Source organism: Prunus persica, chromosome G6 (genome assembly GCF_000346465.2).
Source record: "Prunus persica cultivar Lovell chromosome G6, Prunus_persica_NCBIv2, whole genome shotgun sequence".
NCBI lineage: Eukaryota > Viridiplantae > Streptophyta > Magnoliopsida > Rosales > Rosaceae > Prunus > Prunus persica.
Window position 1 is genome coordinate 11624562 of NC_034014.1, and position 16949 is coordinate 11641510.

At 37.5% G+C, this 16949-nt stretch overlaps 4 protein-coding genes across 5 annotated transcripts; 3 read left to right on the top strand and 1 right to left on the bottom strand.

The window, feature by feature from the left end:
• Positions 2303-6898, top strand: LOC18772339 (apoptosis-inducing factor homolog B). Its single transcript, XM_007206530.2, has 4 exons — positions 2303-2681; positions 4391-4647; positions 5002-5453; positions 6160-6898. Exons 1-4 carry the CDS (start codon positions 2566-2568, stop codon positions 6430-6432), a joined length of 1098 nt encoding a protein of 365 aa, XP_007206592.2. The 5' UTR covers positions 2303-2565; the 3' UTR covers positions 6433-6898.
• Positions 9063-9648, top strand: LOC109949613 (protein CLAVATA 3). Its single transcript, XM_020565689.1, has 3 exons — positions 9063-9147; positions 9275-9342; positions 9451-9648. The coding sequence occupies exons 1-3, from the start codon at positions 9063-9065 to the stop codon at positions 9646-9648; spliced, it is 351 nt and encodes a 116-aa protein (XP_020421278.1).
• LOC18773507 (pentatricopeptide repeat-containing protein At3g46790, chloroplastic) lies at positions 10624-12844 on the top strand. The gene is made up of 2 exons (XM_020567408.1): positions 10624-11229; positions 11279-12844. The coding sequence occupies exon 2, from the start codon at positions 11290-11292 to the stop codon at positions 12250-12252; it is 963 nt and encodes a 320-aa protein (XP_020422997.1). The 5' UTR covers positions 10624-11229; positions 11279-11289; the 3' UTR covers positions 12253-12844.
• Positions 13044-16247, bottom strand: LOC109950009 (pentatricopeptide repeat-containing protein At1g05750, chloroplastic). 2 transcript variants are annotated; one of them, XM_020567407.1, is made up of 4 exons: positions 14581-16247; positions 14358-14495; positions 14148-14270; positions 13044-13538 (listed from the first exon to the last, which is right to left on the bottom strand). In XM_020567407.1, the coding sequence occupies exon 1, from the start codon at positions 16165-16167 to the stop codon at positions 14599-14601; it is 1569 nt and encodes a 522-aa protein (XP_020422996.1). In that variant the 5' UTR covers positions 16168-16247; the 3' UTR covers positions 13044-13538; positions 14148-14270; positions 14358-14495; positions 14581-14598. The 2 variants fall into 2 exon arrangements, with proteins under 2 accessions (XP_020422996.1, XP_020422994.1); XM_020567405.1 differs by lacking the exon at positions 14148-14270.

Below are 16949 nucleotides of genomic sequence, written 5' to 3' on the forward strand. Positions count from 1 at the left end.
TTAAATTTAAGTTTTTTAAATTAATGTATTTATTTAATAATATATGTGGACCATATGGCACCATATGAGTGGGTCTACGTGGCATATTTATTGCCACGTTAGCAGTTAACTGAAAGACTAACTGTAGGTATGAAAGTGGTAAAAAAAATCGACTTTGTGTACGTAATTAAGACGAAAAAAACTTGCTGCATTGAACTCTAAAAGTCGGTAAACTTGATTGTAGTAAACTAAAAATTACCCTTATTTTTATTATTTATTTTTGGCTCTTTATCACAAATGGTCCCTTAGGTTTACGAAAATGGTCTTTGAGTTTTTTTATGATATTAATAGTCCTTAACGTTAAGGCTTTTTATCACAAATGGTCCCTGCCGTTAGAAATTCTGTTAAGTGTGACGTGGAAGATAAGTAAACCCACATGTCCAATCACATTGTGACATGTAGATTAAATAAATAAATATATTTTTTTAATGAACATACATTTTTTCCTGCAACTTCTCATCCCCCTCCCTCTACTTTGTCTCTCTCCCCCTCTACGCTCTCTCCACCCAGGGCCTCCGATTTTTGAGGGCCTCTGATAACATAAATTTCTTTATATTATATATATATTAATATTACAGGAATTGTATATATACTTTAGCGTGCTACATCTTGGCACAAAAGTGCATGTAGCAGAGTTGGCTTTCTAGCGCATATCCCTTAATAGAAGACCCAAACCTTAAAAATAAGGAAACATCAAACTAAGCTAACCAGCAACAGTATTATATATCAATCGCTTTTGTTCAAGTATCAAAGTACTTTCTTCCACTAAAAAAAACAACAACAAAAAAACTTCATGGCTTCTTCTTTCTCTTAAACTCTGATTTTCTAGTAAGTAATTATCATCATTTATCAATCTCTTTGGTTCTTTTTTCAATCCTTGGACAATTTTTGTTATTCTTTTAATTTTAGGAATTTCAACGCCAAAAAGCGAAAACCCTAATTCCTAAATTCATAAAAACCACTCAAAATCATATAGTCATATTCAATCAAATCTCAATTCAAATCCATGAATGTTTCAATCTATATATTACATGACTTATTTTATTAAATTATTATCATGTTGATGATTGGTTATAAAAGGAAATTTAGTTTTTAGAAATATTTATCTATTTCTTGTTGGGGTTATCTTCCAGGTTATAGGGTTTTGGAATTTTTTCTTTGTAATCTAAACATGCCACCTACTAGAAAATACGTTTCTGGATATACAAAACGACTTAAAAAAAGAAAAATCGAGGAATTGACTCAATCTCAAAGAGGAGCTCTAGATAGATTCATTGTTAAAGAATCACATGCTACAATTGATGAAAATACTTACAATGAACAATAACAAGATGATCTTGAGGAATTAATGTGTGGATAATGTTGAGCATAATGAGAATGATGACAATGAAAATGTTGATATCGATGAAAATGTTTTTATCACATTAAGGTATAACAAATTTTTTTATATAATATTTTCTTATTAGATGATGTGATGCCCAAATTTAATTTTCGCACAGATCCCTTAAAATATCATAGACGGCCCTGTCTCCACCCTATGCCCCCCTCTCTTTCCCTCTACTGCAATCAATAAAATAGTCGATATCTTTTTAAGCTGTGACCTATAAGCATTATTTAGTTGAATAGGCGTGGAAGAAGTCATCAAGGAGTACGAGATTTTGATAGTAAACTTGTTGTCTACAAAAAAAATTTCTTAGTAAAAAACTGTTTATTGTCTGTTAATCATTTGGCCAGTGAAAAAAAGGATTTTATGAAGATTCTTTTGCACTGAATGGCCTAGTTATTTGGATCAAACAAACTTTTGATATAATTTTTCCATAAAAAAGAGAAAGCTAATTAACCTTTGGACTGTATGTTAAAGGGAGAGGGAGAGCAGAGGGAGGAGACAGGGAGAGCAGAGGGAGAGGGAAGAGTGAAAGAGAGAGAGGCTAGAGGGAGTAGAGCGAAGGGATGGGAAGTTGTCAAAAAACATGGATTTTTATTATAAAAAATATTTATTTATTTAATTCATATGTCACGATGTAATTAGACGTATGAGCTCTAATTATCTTCAACATTACACTTAACAGAATTTATAACACATAGACTATTTATGATTAAAAGAAATCATAATATTAAGGACTATTAATGTTATAAAAAAAATACACTATTAATGTTATAAAAAAAAAACTTGAAAACCATTTGTGACAATTTTATAAACCTAAGTGACCATGTTTGATAAAAAGCCTTTATTTTTTGGTCGGAAAATAGGAACAAGGAGGAAGTTGAAAACTACACGATTCATAACTTAATTGCTGTGCAAGCTGTTCTACAAAGACTTGTTCTTGGCTGGCGCAGGAGAAAGACTTCCGTCAAACTACCTGCTTTTCACAACCTGAGGAGGACTAGCTGGCCAATCACAGTTTACAATTTTGTTGAATTCCATTGACCCTTCAATTCATTTCTGCTTATTTAGCTCTGGTGCTTCTGGTGGTCTGTAATTAGGACCAGAACTGATCATATTTGGAGCCTTTGATTGAGAAGAAGATGGAGTTGGCATTGGGAAGAGAGAGAAAAAAAGTGGTGGTCATAGGAGGGGGTGTTGCTGGCTCTCTTCTTGCCAAATCACTCCAATTCCTTGCTGATTTCACTCTCATTGATGAGTATGCATCTCTCTCCCTCTCTCTCACACTCATAGCTGAATACCCTTTTGTTGAATAATTGAAGTTGATTTTTTTTTCAGTTTGTTTAGCAGATGTTGCAATCCGAGGCTTAAGTTGTTCTTTCTTCTTTTGTTTGCATATTTGACCATTTAAACTACAGAAACCAAAATGCTTTTTATGGGTTTATACTTTTTTTCGTCTATTTCGATTTAATTCAAAGATCTGGTATATCATAGATTGCTGATGAAATCTAATTACAGCCTCTGCATCTGGTAGGTTGGGAAAGAACAACTTTAGGGTTCCCTGATATAGAAGTTATTCTAGTCTCATAGTGATCATGTTGTTTAGTTTAAGCAAAAGGTTCGAAACATGGAATATGTCCTCACCCATGTAATTTGCATGCATATATCGTTTCTTTGGTCCTTGGATCTCCTGAGTTACTGGACTAGGAGAATTGAAATTAATTGCTGTGGTATATTTGACTTGTGGACAGCAATACTATTTGTATTTGTGCTTGTGTGCTTGTGCTTGTAAGTAAAAGTGATTTGTAGCTGTGTGAGAATTGAAACCTAACAATATAGACTCAGCCACATTGCAGTCAATCTGGTTTTCAATTTTTGAAGGAGTGCAAAGTGTGGAGTACCTTGCACAGATCCTTCTGTGTGCATTGTTTTTTAATAACCATTTCCAGTAGAACCCAAAAGAACACAATTGAAGATATTGAATTTGGTTAGGGTATTAAAAGTTGACTGTAGGCTCTGCATTTGGTTGTGGTCAATTTGGTTAATCTATACTTGTCTATCTTCCCTGGTACATATGAAGGAATTGAGAGGGAATGTAATAAAGTTCAATAATTTAGGGTGAGGGTAGGGTGTAACTCTAAGCAATCTCTATGATGTTCTGTGAATGTGTGTGTGCACTGGTGCATGCGCATGTGTCCGGAGCATGCTTGTATGGAAGGTTAAGTTTACTGGATAATGCACATGCTAGTTTCTAAATTTATTTCTATTGACTGGGAATCAGCTCACTTCTATTCAGAACTCTTTCGCTTTGGTAGTTTTGACGTTCTGATTTAGTTACCATTTGTAAGAATCAATTAGAAAGCTGTTCACTTAAAGCGTATGCATCATCCACTCAATCCAGTTAAGCCCTTGTCTTGAATGATCTAGACATGAATGATTTCTTAATTCATTTCTTTAAGTTAACCCATGCTCATAGGATAACCTTGAACCATCCCTTCTCCCTTCTCCAAGCTCGATAGTGAGAGCATAAAAGAAGTTTCTCACTTGTGACATTTAAATGGTATGTACTGTCTTTTGGACATAGGAATTGCTAGAAACATGAACATTATCAGGAAATTGACTTTGCTGGGCATGTAACTCATCCTAGCTGGCTAGGTGTGTTGCAGCTAAAAAAAGTTAGAAATCATGCATGCACAAAAACCATAGAAACATAGTGGAATTCCACTTTTCTAACCAAAAACCATTCTCTCTCTCTCTCTCTCTCTCTCTCTCTCTCTCTCTCTCTCTCTCTCTCTCTCTCTCTCTCTCTGTTTTACCCCTGTAAGTTCATTCTTGACCACAAGAGAAGCATTGTTAGTAATTCTGAACTGCTGATGGTTGTAGTTGTCAAAAATGACATATTGTAGAACTTTACTTCTCTAGAACTTTTTCATCTATGCTTCTAAGTGAAAACAAATTTGAAATCAGGAAGGAATATTTTGAGATTCCATGGGCAAGCTTGAGAGCCATGGTGGAGCCATCATTTGCGGAGAGATCTGTGATCAACCATAGAGATTACCTCACCAATGGCCAAATTATTGCATCCAGAGCAATCAATGTCTCAGATACTGAAGTGCTGACTGCAACGGGACGTCTCATTCCCTATGACTACCTTGTCATTGCCACTGGTCACGCAGATCGTGTTCCCAAAACTAAGACTGAGAGACTTAGTGAATTCCAAGAAGGTAAAGGAACTAAAGTGTAATCCAAACATTTCTTTCCCTTTTGTGAACTGCCAAACAGAGTGCTGAGAAGGCAGATTGCATATATTTCAAAGGAGGGTGACAATATCTCAGATGACCTAGCATTCCAATTAATATTTGACACAGAACTTTCACCCATAAAATTCATGTACCACCATTAAAAGATGAATTTTCTAATTAAAAGAATCATAATTCACAGTTAATTGAATCTAGAATATTTGCTTTTATTAACTGATTTCTTAAGAACTTGTAATAATAACATTTAATGTTTTGTATATCCTTATACTGTTCTTTTGTTAATTGTGCTTGACTTAACATTAATCTCTCCATTCGCAGAGAATCAAAAGATACGATCAGCTAATTCAATTCTAATTGTTGGAGGAGGCCCAACTGGTGTAGAACTTGCTGGAGAAATTGCTGTTGATTACCCAGATAAGAAAGTTACTCTGGTGCACACTGGATCAAGGTTGCTGGAGTTCATTGGACCAAAAGCTGCAAGCAAGACTCTGAATTGGTTGAAATCAAGGAGAGTTGAGGTGATATTGGAGCAGTCAGTCAGTTTAAATAATATCTCAGATGGAAGCAAAACATATCAAACTTCAGAGGGGGGAACGTTTGAAGCAGATTGTCATTTTCTGTGCACAGGGAAACGTCTGGGTTCAGCATGGCTCAAAGAAACAGTGTTAGAGAATAGCATGGATGTTAATGGGAGGTTGATGGTTGATGAGAATCTGAGAGTCAAAGGTCGAAAGAACATCTTTGCAATTGGAGACATTACTAATATTCCTGTGAGTGCTAGCTGCAACCTTGTTATATGAGATTCTTTAGTTGCTAGGATAGTTTGTTCAATAAATCTAGCATAAAAGTAACAAATCATTTTTTATTAAGGGAAGTTGGGAAGTCAGGCTTTTACTTTTGAAACACTGGAGTATACTTTATGCTATGAGTCATTATTATCTCATTCTAACCTGAGTTTAGATTTATTAACATAGTGATGATAACTTGTCTTTTCTTGATTAAAATAGTTTATATAATCGAGTTCATAAAGTGCGTATTAAGATTTGTGTTTTGAAATAACCTGTGGATCACGAGTTCCAAAAAGCGGTCTCTACCTCATGCTGTTCTGATTGTTTTAGGTGAACATCATGTGTTGCAGGCTTCATGCCATTCCCTTCAAGTAGTCTATTTTCCATATTCAATCTGCATAATTTGAGCAGCAAGTGCCCCTTCAATGGGCGAAAAAAGAAGAAAAGAAAGAGCTAGATAATATTCAATCTCTGTGATCAATCTGCTCAATGATGCCTTATGCTTATAGTTAGATCGCTTGTATTCTGATATATCTCTTGCACCCAAAAAAAGGGGGAAAAAGAAAAAGGAAAAAGAAATAGTATGTTTGATTGTATGGATTTTAATTTGAGAAGTATTATATTGGTCTGTGGAATGGCTATGCTTCGGAAGCAAATCTAATGCATTTGCTGTGTGCAAACATCACAGGAAATCAAACAAGGGTATTTGGCACAAAAACAGGCTTTGGTGGCTGCAAAGAACTTAAAGCTATTGCTAGCAGGTGGAAAAGAAAGTAAATTGGCTACTTATGAACCTCACTCAGTAATGGCACTTGTTTCACTTGGGAGGAAACATGGTGTTGCACAGTTCCCATTGACAACCATTAGTGGACGCATCCCAGGACTGATCAAATCTAAAGATCTTTTTGTGGGAAAGACAAGGAAGCAGCTGGGCCTAGAACCTCACCCCGTACATGATTAATTTGGTGTGTATATGGATTCTTCTTTTACAGGATACATATATGCATATGTGTATTGCATGTGTTACTTGCGCGCCTCCGTGCATGCGTGTGTGGAAGGGCAGCTTGTTGATTTCACCATACAATCAACACAGTTGGCGGCATCCATAACATCATATGCAAATGTATCTGTATATACAGATAGATCTTGGTAAGGATAAATCAATGAGCTAAACAAATAGTAAATTTTGAACCATCTTATCCGGGATTACAGCACTTGTATGTGACTGTCTAAATCTTGGCTTTACAAAGGGATCTATCGGTTCAGAACTAGCTACTCATTTTAGTTCTTTGCTTTTAACTACTTGCCGAAGTCTAAATATGTGGATTTTGTGTTTATATTTATATTCTTTGGTTTTGGTTTGGTACATGTATATTTGTATGACGTGTGTTCCTTTATTCAATTTTGATTGTTTGTTTCACTTGAGAGATTGTCCTTCTTTTTTTTTTTTTCAATAACAATTAAATCTTTAATATTTCATATTTTTTCTGATATGAACTAGTCATTTTGTCATTTGTTATGCCATTTGAGCGAGGGAAAATTTGAATACAGGACCAACTCATTAAAGTAGCTTTGTTATTGAAAAACCATCCACAATGTCCTTGGATCCTTTCCAATTGATCAAGTGTAGAGTACGATCTGCATTGGTAGTAGCAAAGCAATATTTTGTAATACTTCATCAATTGAAGAGCCCTAGGACAAATGTTGTATAATCTGACTAGCCTACGCAAGGTCTTAGAGGCACAATGCAAACCAAACAGTGATTTTGTGGCCACTTTTGAAAGGATTTCAAGGATGATATCGATTGGGAGGTCTATCAACTGCTTTGTGCTCTTGCTGCACTGCCCCAACTTCATTGAGGCATTTGATCAAACATTTGTAAGGCTACATACATTCATATGTAATCTAACAACTTACATACATTCTCAAATTTCTTCATATTGTTTGAACAAAATTATTTTATAGTCTAACATGTCAACTAAAATTCCCCGAGCAATGCGGCCAGATAGAAAAGATTGACGCATACCAAAATAAACCAATAATACAATTCAAGGGTATACCTATTACAAGTATAGTTTTTGTTTTTTTTCCTTCTAGGATCAAAATTACAAGTATAGTTAGTTATTCCGACTGAATCCCTCGAGGGGATTTCCAATAAACATTGGATGTTTAGGGGTTTCGAACCTTTACCTATATGAATAAAGATGAAATAACTCAACCAACTAAACTATACCACATTTGCCTAAATCAATAAACTTTAATCATGCATATAATATATATTAAGCTAGATGAAGAAACTTCATTCTCAAAGTATCTTTGACCACCTAGTTCACTTGCAGGCCAGCTGGTACTCAGATACTGGGTTGTACTACTTAACCACTAATTATTCTCTCCCGCGGTCCCTCGCAGCAAATTTCCCTTTATGTTGTACTTGTATTTTCAATCCTTTTACCATCTCTCTTTTTCCAGCAAGGAGAAGCATATAAATATTTGCATCTTAAACTTGTTAATTACGTATGCTTGGGATAAGGTTTTGGTATCTAGGTCTAGCAGGCAATGATTTAATGGCAGGCGTAGATTTTTACCTGGAGAGTGATTAAAAAATGTATTTTTATATTATCTTCATTTCTTGATGGCATGCACCTAATTCTGTCCAATCCCACACCACACCTATAAATATAATTAAAAGTCGAGGCAAGGCGAAACCAGATACAAGATATGGATCCCACCCTAGTGGAGTAGGGAGGGAGAGAGAAGAGAAGGTGATATATGGACAAGAGTCATAAAGCCAGCTGCCAAATCTAGTGCCTGATGTCTTCAATCACTCAGTCAAACTCTCTATCACTCAGTAGCAGTAAATAAAAACAGTGTTTAATTATACTTACTGCACTGCAACCGCATCTTCTGCCTTAATTTCCTTGATTCCATCATGCAGAATCGTTGCCCCTCCCAGATAATATCATCGACTGCATAAAAAAATAAATAAATCCACTAACCCATAATTATACACCATCATGAGCAACCATTGCATGTAGCTATAGGCAAGTACCCTAGCTATAGCTATATATTCATACAATATATATATATATGCACAGTAAGTACACATCATAAGCATAACAGAAAGCATATATATGATCGTACGTTGGTATTTGACATGGTTGGCATAAATATATCAACCATCTATGGATGACATCATTTTACTCATTAGGGTTTGGTTCATACATATGATACGTACCATGTCTTCTACTTCCAGATGGTGCATGCAGGGAATTAAGGTCGGCTTGTTGTGGCACATTAATCAATGAGTTGCAGAGTGACGTGGGAGTTGATGGATACTTGATCAAGGACGGCGCTGAGCTGAGGGTCTTGTGTGTCATAAATTCATAATGGCTAAGCTACTTAATCATCGACTTTTAGAGAAATGGCTGCATGAGCAATTATCATTTGTGAAGATACCCAGATTTCACATCTCTATAAATTGGGACTGGCCTTCCCCAACATCTTCACACTTACACTTTCCTCTCTTCTCTAGTATCTCGTGCTATTTAAGTTGTTGTAGATTTGTTCTACAAGTGCTAGCATATCCCAAAAATGGCATCCAGATCATCCATGGTTTTCTGTTTTGTTTTCCTTGTGGCGTTGTGCTTGGTGCACATAGCGGAAGCTGCAAGCACTGGTCTCTCTCTCTCTCTCTCTCTCTCTCTCTCTCTCTCTCTTTCTCTCTCTCAGCAGGAATTTTCTATTTTTATTTTATTTGAAGTCAAATGCTTTAATGATTAAATTAATTTTTCTGTGGCTACCAGATTGCAGACGCATTGGCCACGGTTGCTTTGGTGCTGAGGCAGCTGTTTTTCTGAGACAAAACAGAAAGGTCGATCCATAATATTACTTACATTTTCAATATATATATAAATCTCATTTATTCAGGGCACAGAGATTTGTTACTCATTGTGCTTCCTTTGCATGCATATATGCACAGGTGCTCGCTGAGAAGGAGGAGGAAGAAGTTGTTGCCAAGGGTGTGAAGCTGCATGAACAAGCAGCTGCAAGTGCTGGCAATTTTGCTGATAATGGAAAGCATAACTTGGTTGGGTGGGAGTTAAGGAAGGTTCCTTCTGGTCCTGATCCACTGCACCACAATGGAAATAGCCCCAAAAAGCCTAGAAATGATCCATAAAAAAATGTCAGCCGTTAGATCAAGCAAAGCTAATCTGTTCTAGAACTACCAATGGATGCCTTTTGTATTTGATGCTTGTTTGGTCCGAGGAGAAGAAAACCCTACAAGTTTTCCTCTTGGACTTTTTCCAACTACTTTATGTGTAAAATATGTTTGTCTTAATATATGGAACATATCTTTTGTTTGGTATCTTTTGTTCAGTTTCTGTCAAGATATTAAAACCAGGTTTCTGTGTTTGTACAAACTAAATCTAGTTACTGTAAAAGAATTCTGAGTTTTTTACCCAAAATAATAATCATTTCGTGAGATCATAAGTGCAAGGGATGTCACAGATTTTGGCCCTTTTGGGCTGACCCCAGAGTTAAAAATAAATAAAAAGCTAAACCCCTGCAGGCTGCAGACTGCAGACTGCAGTAACTGTCAATATGTCAAATTTGACCATTTGTGCACACAGCCCATTCCTGGCATGGCATCAGCCTGGATTGCAATAGAATCAATGGATGGATGGTGACAATCTGATGGACATTAATTTATTGTGCATCTCACACTTTAATTAATTAAATCTAAAACTAAATCCATATCTTGATGATGCGGGATCTGTCACACCAGTGATGACGTCTATAATCATTGAACAATAGAAAAGCAAACAAATTGAGAATGAAATCATTTCTAATGGTATTGCTATATAGTACACCCGTTCTTTTCATTTTTGGTCAAGTATTATGTTTCTTTCTAATGGTGAAAGAGGTCCCAATTTGAATTGAACTTTATAGTTGATCGAAATAAGAAGAGAAAATATATATGTACTTTAAAAAGAAAAAATCAAAGAGAACGAATTTTGTCAGAAGTTTGAATTGATTGTCTTTATCATCTTTATGGGTAGAGTAAGTGTACTGTGAAGATCAATAAAAGTACTTTGTGGAAATGTGGTAAGTAGTTGAAAAGGAAATGTCACATGCTCATCTGAAAATCTAATTCTTTAAAAAACAACTCGAAAAAAGACTATAAATATAAGTAGCTTAGTTTATTAATACAAAAACATCAACAACATGATGATTAAGACGTTGGAGTGGAATGGTAGGGATTCGAAACCCCTTTGGTTAATGACCATTATTTTAGACTATCGAGGAAAGACCCCCAAATTTTGTTTGTTTGTTTGAAGGGCCAAAGCCGTTATTGAAACTTATATTGAGCAACTATTGGTTCAATTCCTTATCTTCCTCAACTTTGGCCAAAAAATAAAAAATAAAAAATTCTTCCTCAACAGCTCACATTTACTTTGCTCATCAACTGAAGGTTTGTTCTATGAATTAAAAAAGAAATCATAAATAGCGGGTAACGATTGTGCCAGTGCTTTTTCGTGGCTGAAGAAAAATTTTAAAAATTCATTAAGCCCAAACTCTAGCAAGGTTAACACCACCTAGATTTTTTAAAGAAATTAGAATTTTAAAATAAAAAATAATAAAGGGCAAAAAGGCTACAACTCCTCACCCTCCCCCTTCCCCACTCCCTCCCACCCCCCATCAACTTTGACCCAACTCTCCCGCAGCACCCCCGACCACAGATAATTGGGTTAAGTTGAAGCCATGGCTGCTGCTGCTGATGATGAGCTTGGCCAGCTCTTTCGTTAAATAGCCAGGCATGGCCATGCCTCCTCCTCGCGGCCTCATACCATTCTACGCCAATCTACTCGAAGCCTGCTCTTTGTCTAAGAATCTCCAAACCGTCAAACAGCTCCACGCTAAAACCATAAGACTCTGCATTTCCCGCCACGACTTCATTCGAACCAAGCTCGTTTTCTCCTATGCCTCATGTGCCCAACTGAACCAGGCCAACCTCCTCTTCTCCTTCTGCAATCGCCAATCGACCTTCCTCTTCAACACCCTCATTCGAGCCCATTCGTCCCAAGGTTTGTTCTCTCAATCTCTGTCCATTTTTATCCGCATGCTTGCTGCCATTAAAGCCTTTGACCGCCATACCTTGCCTGTGGTTCTCAAATCTTGTGCTGGGTTATTGGCATTGAGGCTTGGGAAGCAAGTACATGGAGCCATTTTGGTGAATGGGTTTGCCTTAGATTTGGCGAACTTGAATGCGTTGATCAGCATGTATGCCAAGTGTGGTGAATTGGTTGCTGCGCGTAAAGTGTTTGACGGAATGCTCATAAGAAATGAGATTTCTTGGTCAGCAATTTTGGCTGGGTATGGAATGCATGGAGTGTTTGGTGAGGTATTTGAATTGTTTGATAGGATGGTGGAAGCAGGAGAGAGGCCGGATGCAGTGACATTCACTACAATTTTGACAGCGTGTAGTCATGGCGGGTTCACAGAGAAGGGGAGGGAGTATTTTGGAATGATGGAGCAGAGGTTTGGGGTGAAGCCCAGGTTGGAGCATTATACATGTATGGTGGATATGTTAGGCAGGGTGGGACGGGTGGAGGAGGCAGAGGAGTTGGTTTTGGGGATGACAGTGGAACCAGATGCGGCATTATGGGGCGCATTGTTGGGCGCTTGTAGGATTCATGGGAAGGTAGAGGTAGCTGAGAGAGTGGAACAGATGCTCTATGGAAGGCTACTTGGTGTAGTATCTCTGAGGCATTTACAGTGAAGTGCTTGCAAAAGGCCGGCAGTGAGTTCAGCTGCCCATGATGCTAAGTTCGCTTTCTCAAATCTGTCAGAACTGAAATTTGCCGGTAAAAAAGCCTGCGTATTCCTCAGGGGGAAAGTTAGTTTCTAGTTACTTGGAGTTCTTAGCCTAGAAATATGCAGGGAACAGATGGAACAGATTGATGGATATGCTCTCTCTACCATTGTTAGGGCCTATTACCTTATGCAAAAGCATAGGTTGATGACAATGGACAGAAATGATAGACTGTAAACCGCACAAGGACATAAGAATTTTTACGTTCTACCGTTCTCAGACCGAAAGAGAAAAGCCATCAAACGTCTGACGTTCCCTGTGATTTGCTAATTGTTCACCAAGAAGATTTGGGGATAACATGCTACGATAGCTCATCAAGAAGAGTAAGAAAATTAGAAGTTGACGACTTGGTATACAGCAGCAATTTTAAAAAGCGATTGTTATAGGTAAAGAAAACATCTTTACACAACTTAAATTGATCTACAAAGACAGATCTCCACTTTTTGTTTCTTTGTTAGACTTTATTTTTTGTACGTGCAATTTTTTGTTCTGGTTTAAATTTGTCAGCTTGCATTTATAAGAATTAAGTTGTATGCGCAGAGTTTACAATAAATGACCGGCCATATATACCAACAGCGGATGAGTGATGGTTGCAAGTTTATAAAAGCTAGGAAAATTTCATGGTATGCTAATTTTGGAGCATATGAGTGATGGTTTTATTTCACAGCCCAAATATGAATGATATAGACAAATGTATATATTTTGGAGCTTGACAAGTAGTCATATATCTCAATCAAACTCGTATGATTCCCTCACAAAGTCACCTGGAACATACCCACATAATATGAGCTCAAAAGAGAGACTCTAGGGTCGAATATATATGCTCTGCGTCGACATGAGATTTATCACCAGCCACGAATTCATGAATGTTAGAGTCAATCTCAACTGAACTAAATCCCACCGTCTTTTAGTACTATTTGTTGCATATATATTGGCCAAGAGCACAGTTGGAATCAACACCAGGATCTAACTCATAGAGGTACTTCGTTAATCTTTCAGCTAAACTGATATTCCCATTGGTTCTACATGCAGCTAGCAAAAAACACACAACTTCATTTGGCTTCGTTGGCATGTTTTCGATTACTTTCAAGGCACTTCCAACACCCCTGCATGGCTATACATATCAACTATGCACTCCTAATGCTCGACTCTCAGGGTTATTCTGTGAATTCTCTTCATGTTATCATCAACACCTGTGTTCAATATTACAGAGGAAAATTCATTCAAGTGCTTACATAAAAGGATAAAATTGGATAGAAATTTTACAAAGCTATTAGGCTGACTACATCAATTAATAAAAACTATTCAATTTGAATATAGGTATATTATCTAGTTTAATTTTTTATGTGCTAGGCTGGCTCATGAATATATAACTAATGAGCAAGGATCAAAAACAGCATGCTTGAGGGCTTCTACAGGTTGTTTAAATGGTGATGTTGATTATGACTACATGGTGAATACCTGACTTCTGATTCTGAACAAGTAAATTTCCCACTTAATAATTCCTGGAAAATTTGTCGGAACACAATCGAAGTTTAGGTAGGAAGGTTAAAATTGTTGAACTGTCGAGCTCTGCCCTCATTTTGCAACAATCAAGAAGTCATATTATGAGTAAATTATGTGCTTGTGTGTGCATAGATAATATAGTGAGATGTTTTAACATGAGAATGCAATGAATTCGTTACAAAGTAACATGTATATAAAGTGAAAACACATCCATAGGTCATGAAATAACAAAAAAAAATAATATATATTTGAATCAACTATCGTCTATCAACATTGACGTGCCAGACAATTCTTACAGCTCAAGTAACAGCTCCTGGTGATACTGATGAAGCATTTGTGTGTATGAGATTTGCACATATGCACGATCGAAAGGAAAATGCTTAATATCATATCCTATATGGTAGTACCTGCTGGATATCCTATATGGCAGAAACTACATCTATTGAGAAAATAAGCAATTTATTTGACGATAATGCCACAATAGCCAATAGTTTCTCTTGACTTACCAATTATAGCTTTCCTCATCGACCATCAGCAGAAGTAAGGGACTCCGCAAATCCATTAGGCCTTGCAGGAATACTGCCCTTGCTGTCCTGAAGACTAAGTATAGCTGATCCCTCTGCTTTCTGCTTCCTTCCAAGAACCTGAAATGCAAGTCAATCCATTTTTTAAGAGTCAAGAAGTTAGGCAAGAAAATGAAGGGCAAGTAGTTACAAAAATGAATTGTACCTTCAGATAACCTAAGCATCAGTCAAACTCGTATGATTCCCTCACAATGTTTTCTGGAACATATCCACATAATTTGAGTTCAAAAGAGAGAAGCTCAAGGGTTGAATATATATGCTCCGCGTCAACATGGGATTTATCACCGGCCACAAATTCATGAATGTCACAGTCGATCTCAACTGAACTAAACCCCGGCGTCTTTTGTATTCCGAGGGCTTTCATGGTATTCCTAACTCTACTTGCACCATCCCACCTACCATCCGCTGCATATATATTGGCCAAAAGCACATAGTTGGAATCCACACCTGGATCCAACTCATAGAGGTACTTCATTAATCTTTCAGCTAAATTGATATTCCCATTGGTTCGACATGCAGCTAGCAAAGAACCCACCACAACTTCATTTGGCTTCATTGGCATCTTTTCGATTACTTTCAGGGCATCTTCCAACATCCCTGCACGGCTATACAGATCAACTATACACCCATAATGCTCAATTCTTGGGGTTATTCTATGAATTCTCATCATGTTATCAAAGTAATGGAGCCCCTCGTTGACTAAACCGGCATGGCTGCACGCAGTCAGAGCTCCAGTGAAGCTGACCCCATCTGGCTTGAACCCTTCCTTCTGCATGAGGTTGAAGAACTTGAGAGCTTCCTCTGCATGCCCATTAACTGCAAAGCCCACAATCATCGAGTTCCATGATACCAATGTCCTTTTGGGCATGCTCTCGAAGACTTGACGAGCAAAACCAATACAACCACATCGAGAATACATATCAATCAACGAGTTACTTATCCTAATATTGTCTCTAAAATCTTGCTTCATAATAAACCGATTTATCCACAAGCCTAATCCAAGCGTTCCCAAATCAGCACAAGCAGCAATTACAGCAATTAAGGTTACATAGTCTGGTTCCACACCCGAGAGCTGCATCTCCCGAAACCACTCCAACGCTTGCTCGAACTGACCTTTCTTGACAAAGCCACCAATCAGAACAGTCCAAGAAACCGCATCTCTCTGTGGCATTTGTTCAAACAGCTTGACCGCATCGTCAACCTTGCCATTTTTCATATACCCATCAATCATCGTATTCCAAGACATTGAATTCTTCACATACAGCCCATTAAAAACCAGCCTAGAAAAATCCACCCCACCACACTTTGCGTACATATCAATCACCGCCGTGCCCACCATCACATCATTTGTATCCAAGCCGAGTTTCCGGGCATAAGCGTGCAGCGAAGCTCCAAACAACACACCCTTCGATGGAAAATGGGCACAGCCGGAGAAAAGTGTAACGAATGTGATGTGGTTTGGCTCGATGCCGGCTCGTCTCATTCGGATGAAATGCGCAACAGCTTCAGCCAATTGACCATTTCGGCAGCGGTGGGATATGGAGGAGGTCCATGAAACAGTGGGGTCTATAGGCTTTTGGGTCTTTTTTTCCAGATAGAAAGAGTGTTTATTGGGATGGGTTGGATTGGGTGAGGTGGTGTGGGATGGGTTTGGAAGTGGGAGAATAAGTGGTGGCTGTTTGGGAAGCTGAAGGAGTTGGACTGGGGTTGCTGTGTACGCGGGAAGACTCATTGTTTAAAATACCGTTACTGGAAATAGGAAGCGCTTGCCGTTATAAAAGGACCCGTCTGTTCAAACCCCATTTTTCAATAAGTTGACTAAAACTTTTAATGCATTTTATATTTCTAATGTAATCGTTAAATAAATTTCTATAAATTATTCTATCAGGTGCTAGACAGAACTCCAAATATTTTCTCTCAGACTAGGGCTAGCCCTAAGAGCATCTCCACCCATAAGGGGTAAGTCTAGGGCAAGGGCAAGCAAGGGCTGTCACTATTCACGTGAATAGTGTCAGGCTTGCCATTTGTGGTTCCATCCATGAGGGCTAAGTCTAGGGCAATTACTATTCACTTAAATTTATTTTATTTTATTTATACTTAAACCATTGATTTTGATAAGCTTTTCGGATAAGATTTTCAATTCCCAAGTGTTAATATTTATCGTAAAATCCTCACCTAAAAATCAAGATAACATTTTCGGACAAAATTTTGAAATTAAATTGGTGTGGAAAGTGAATAATATTGGTAGGTATGTATAGAAAAAAATTTCAGAACTTTTTGATATATTTTTTAAAATTTTTTGATTTTTTGTTCAATTTTTTAAAGCCAAAAATTGGACAATCGTTGGATTGTGCAATATTTTTTGATCAGAGGCTCCAGGAGAAGCCACATGGCTTGTAACTATTGGGCAATGTGGGCTAGTGGGTCCAACAGTAATAAAAAATTTGAAAATCAGCTGCTGACATCATGCTGATGTCAGCAGCCCGAGGGCAACAGCCCAGGTAGAATTAGCCT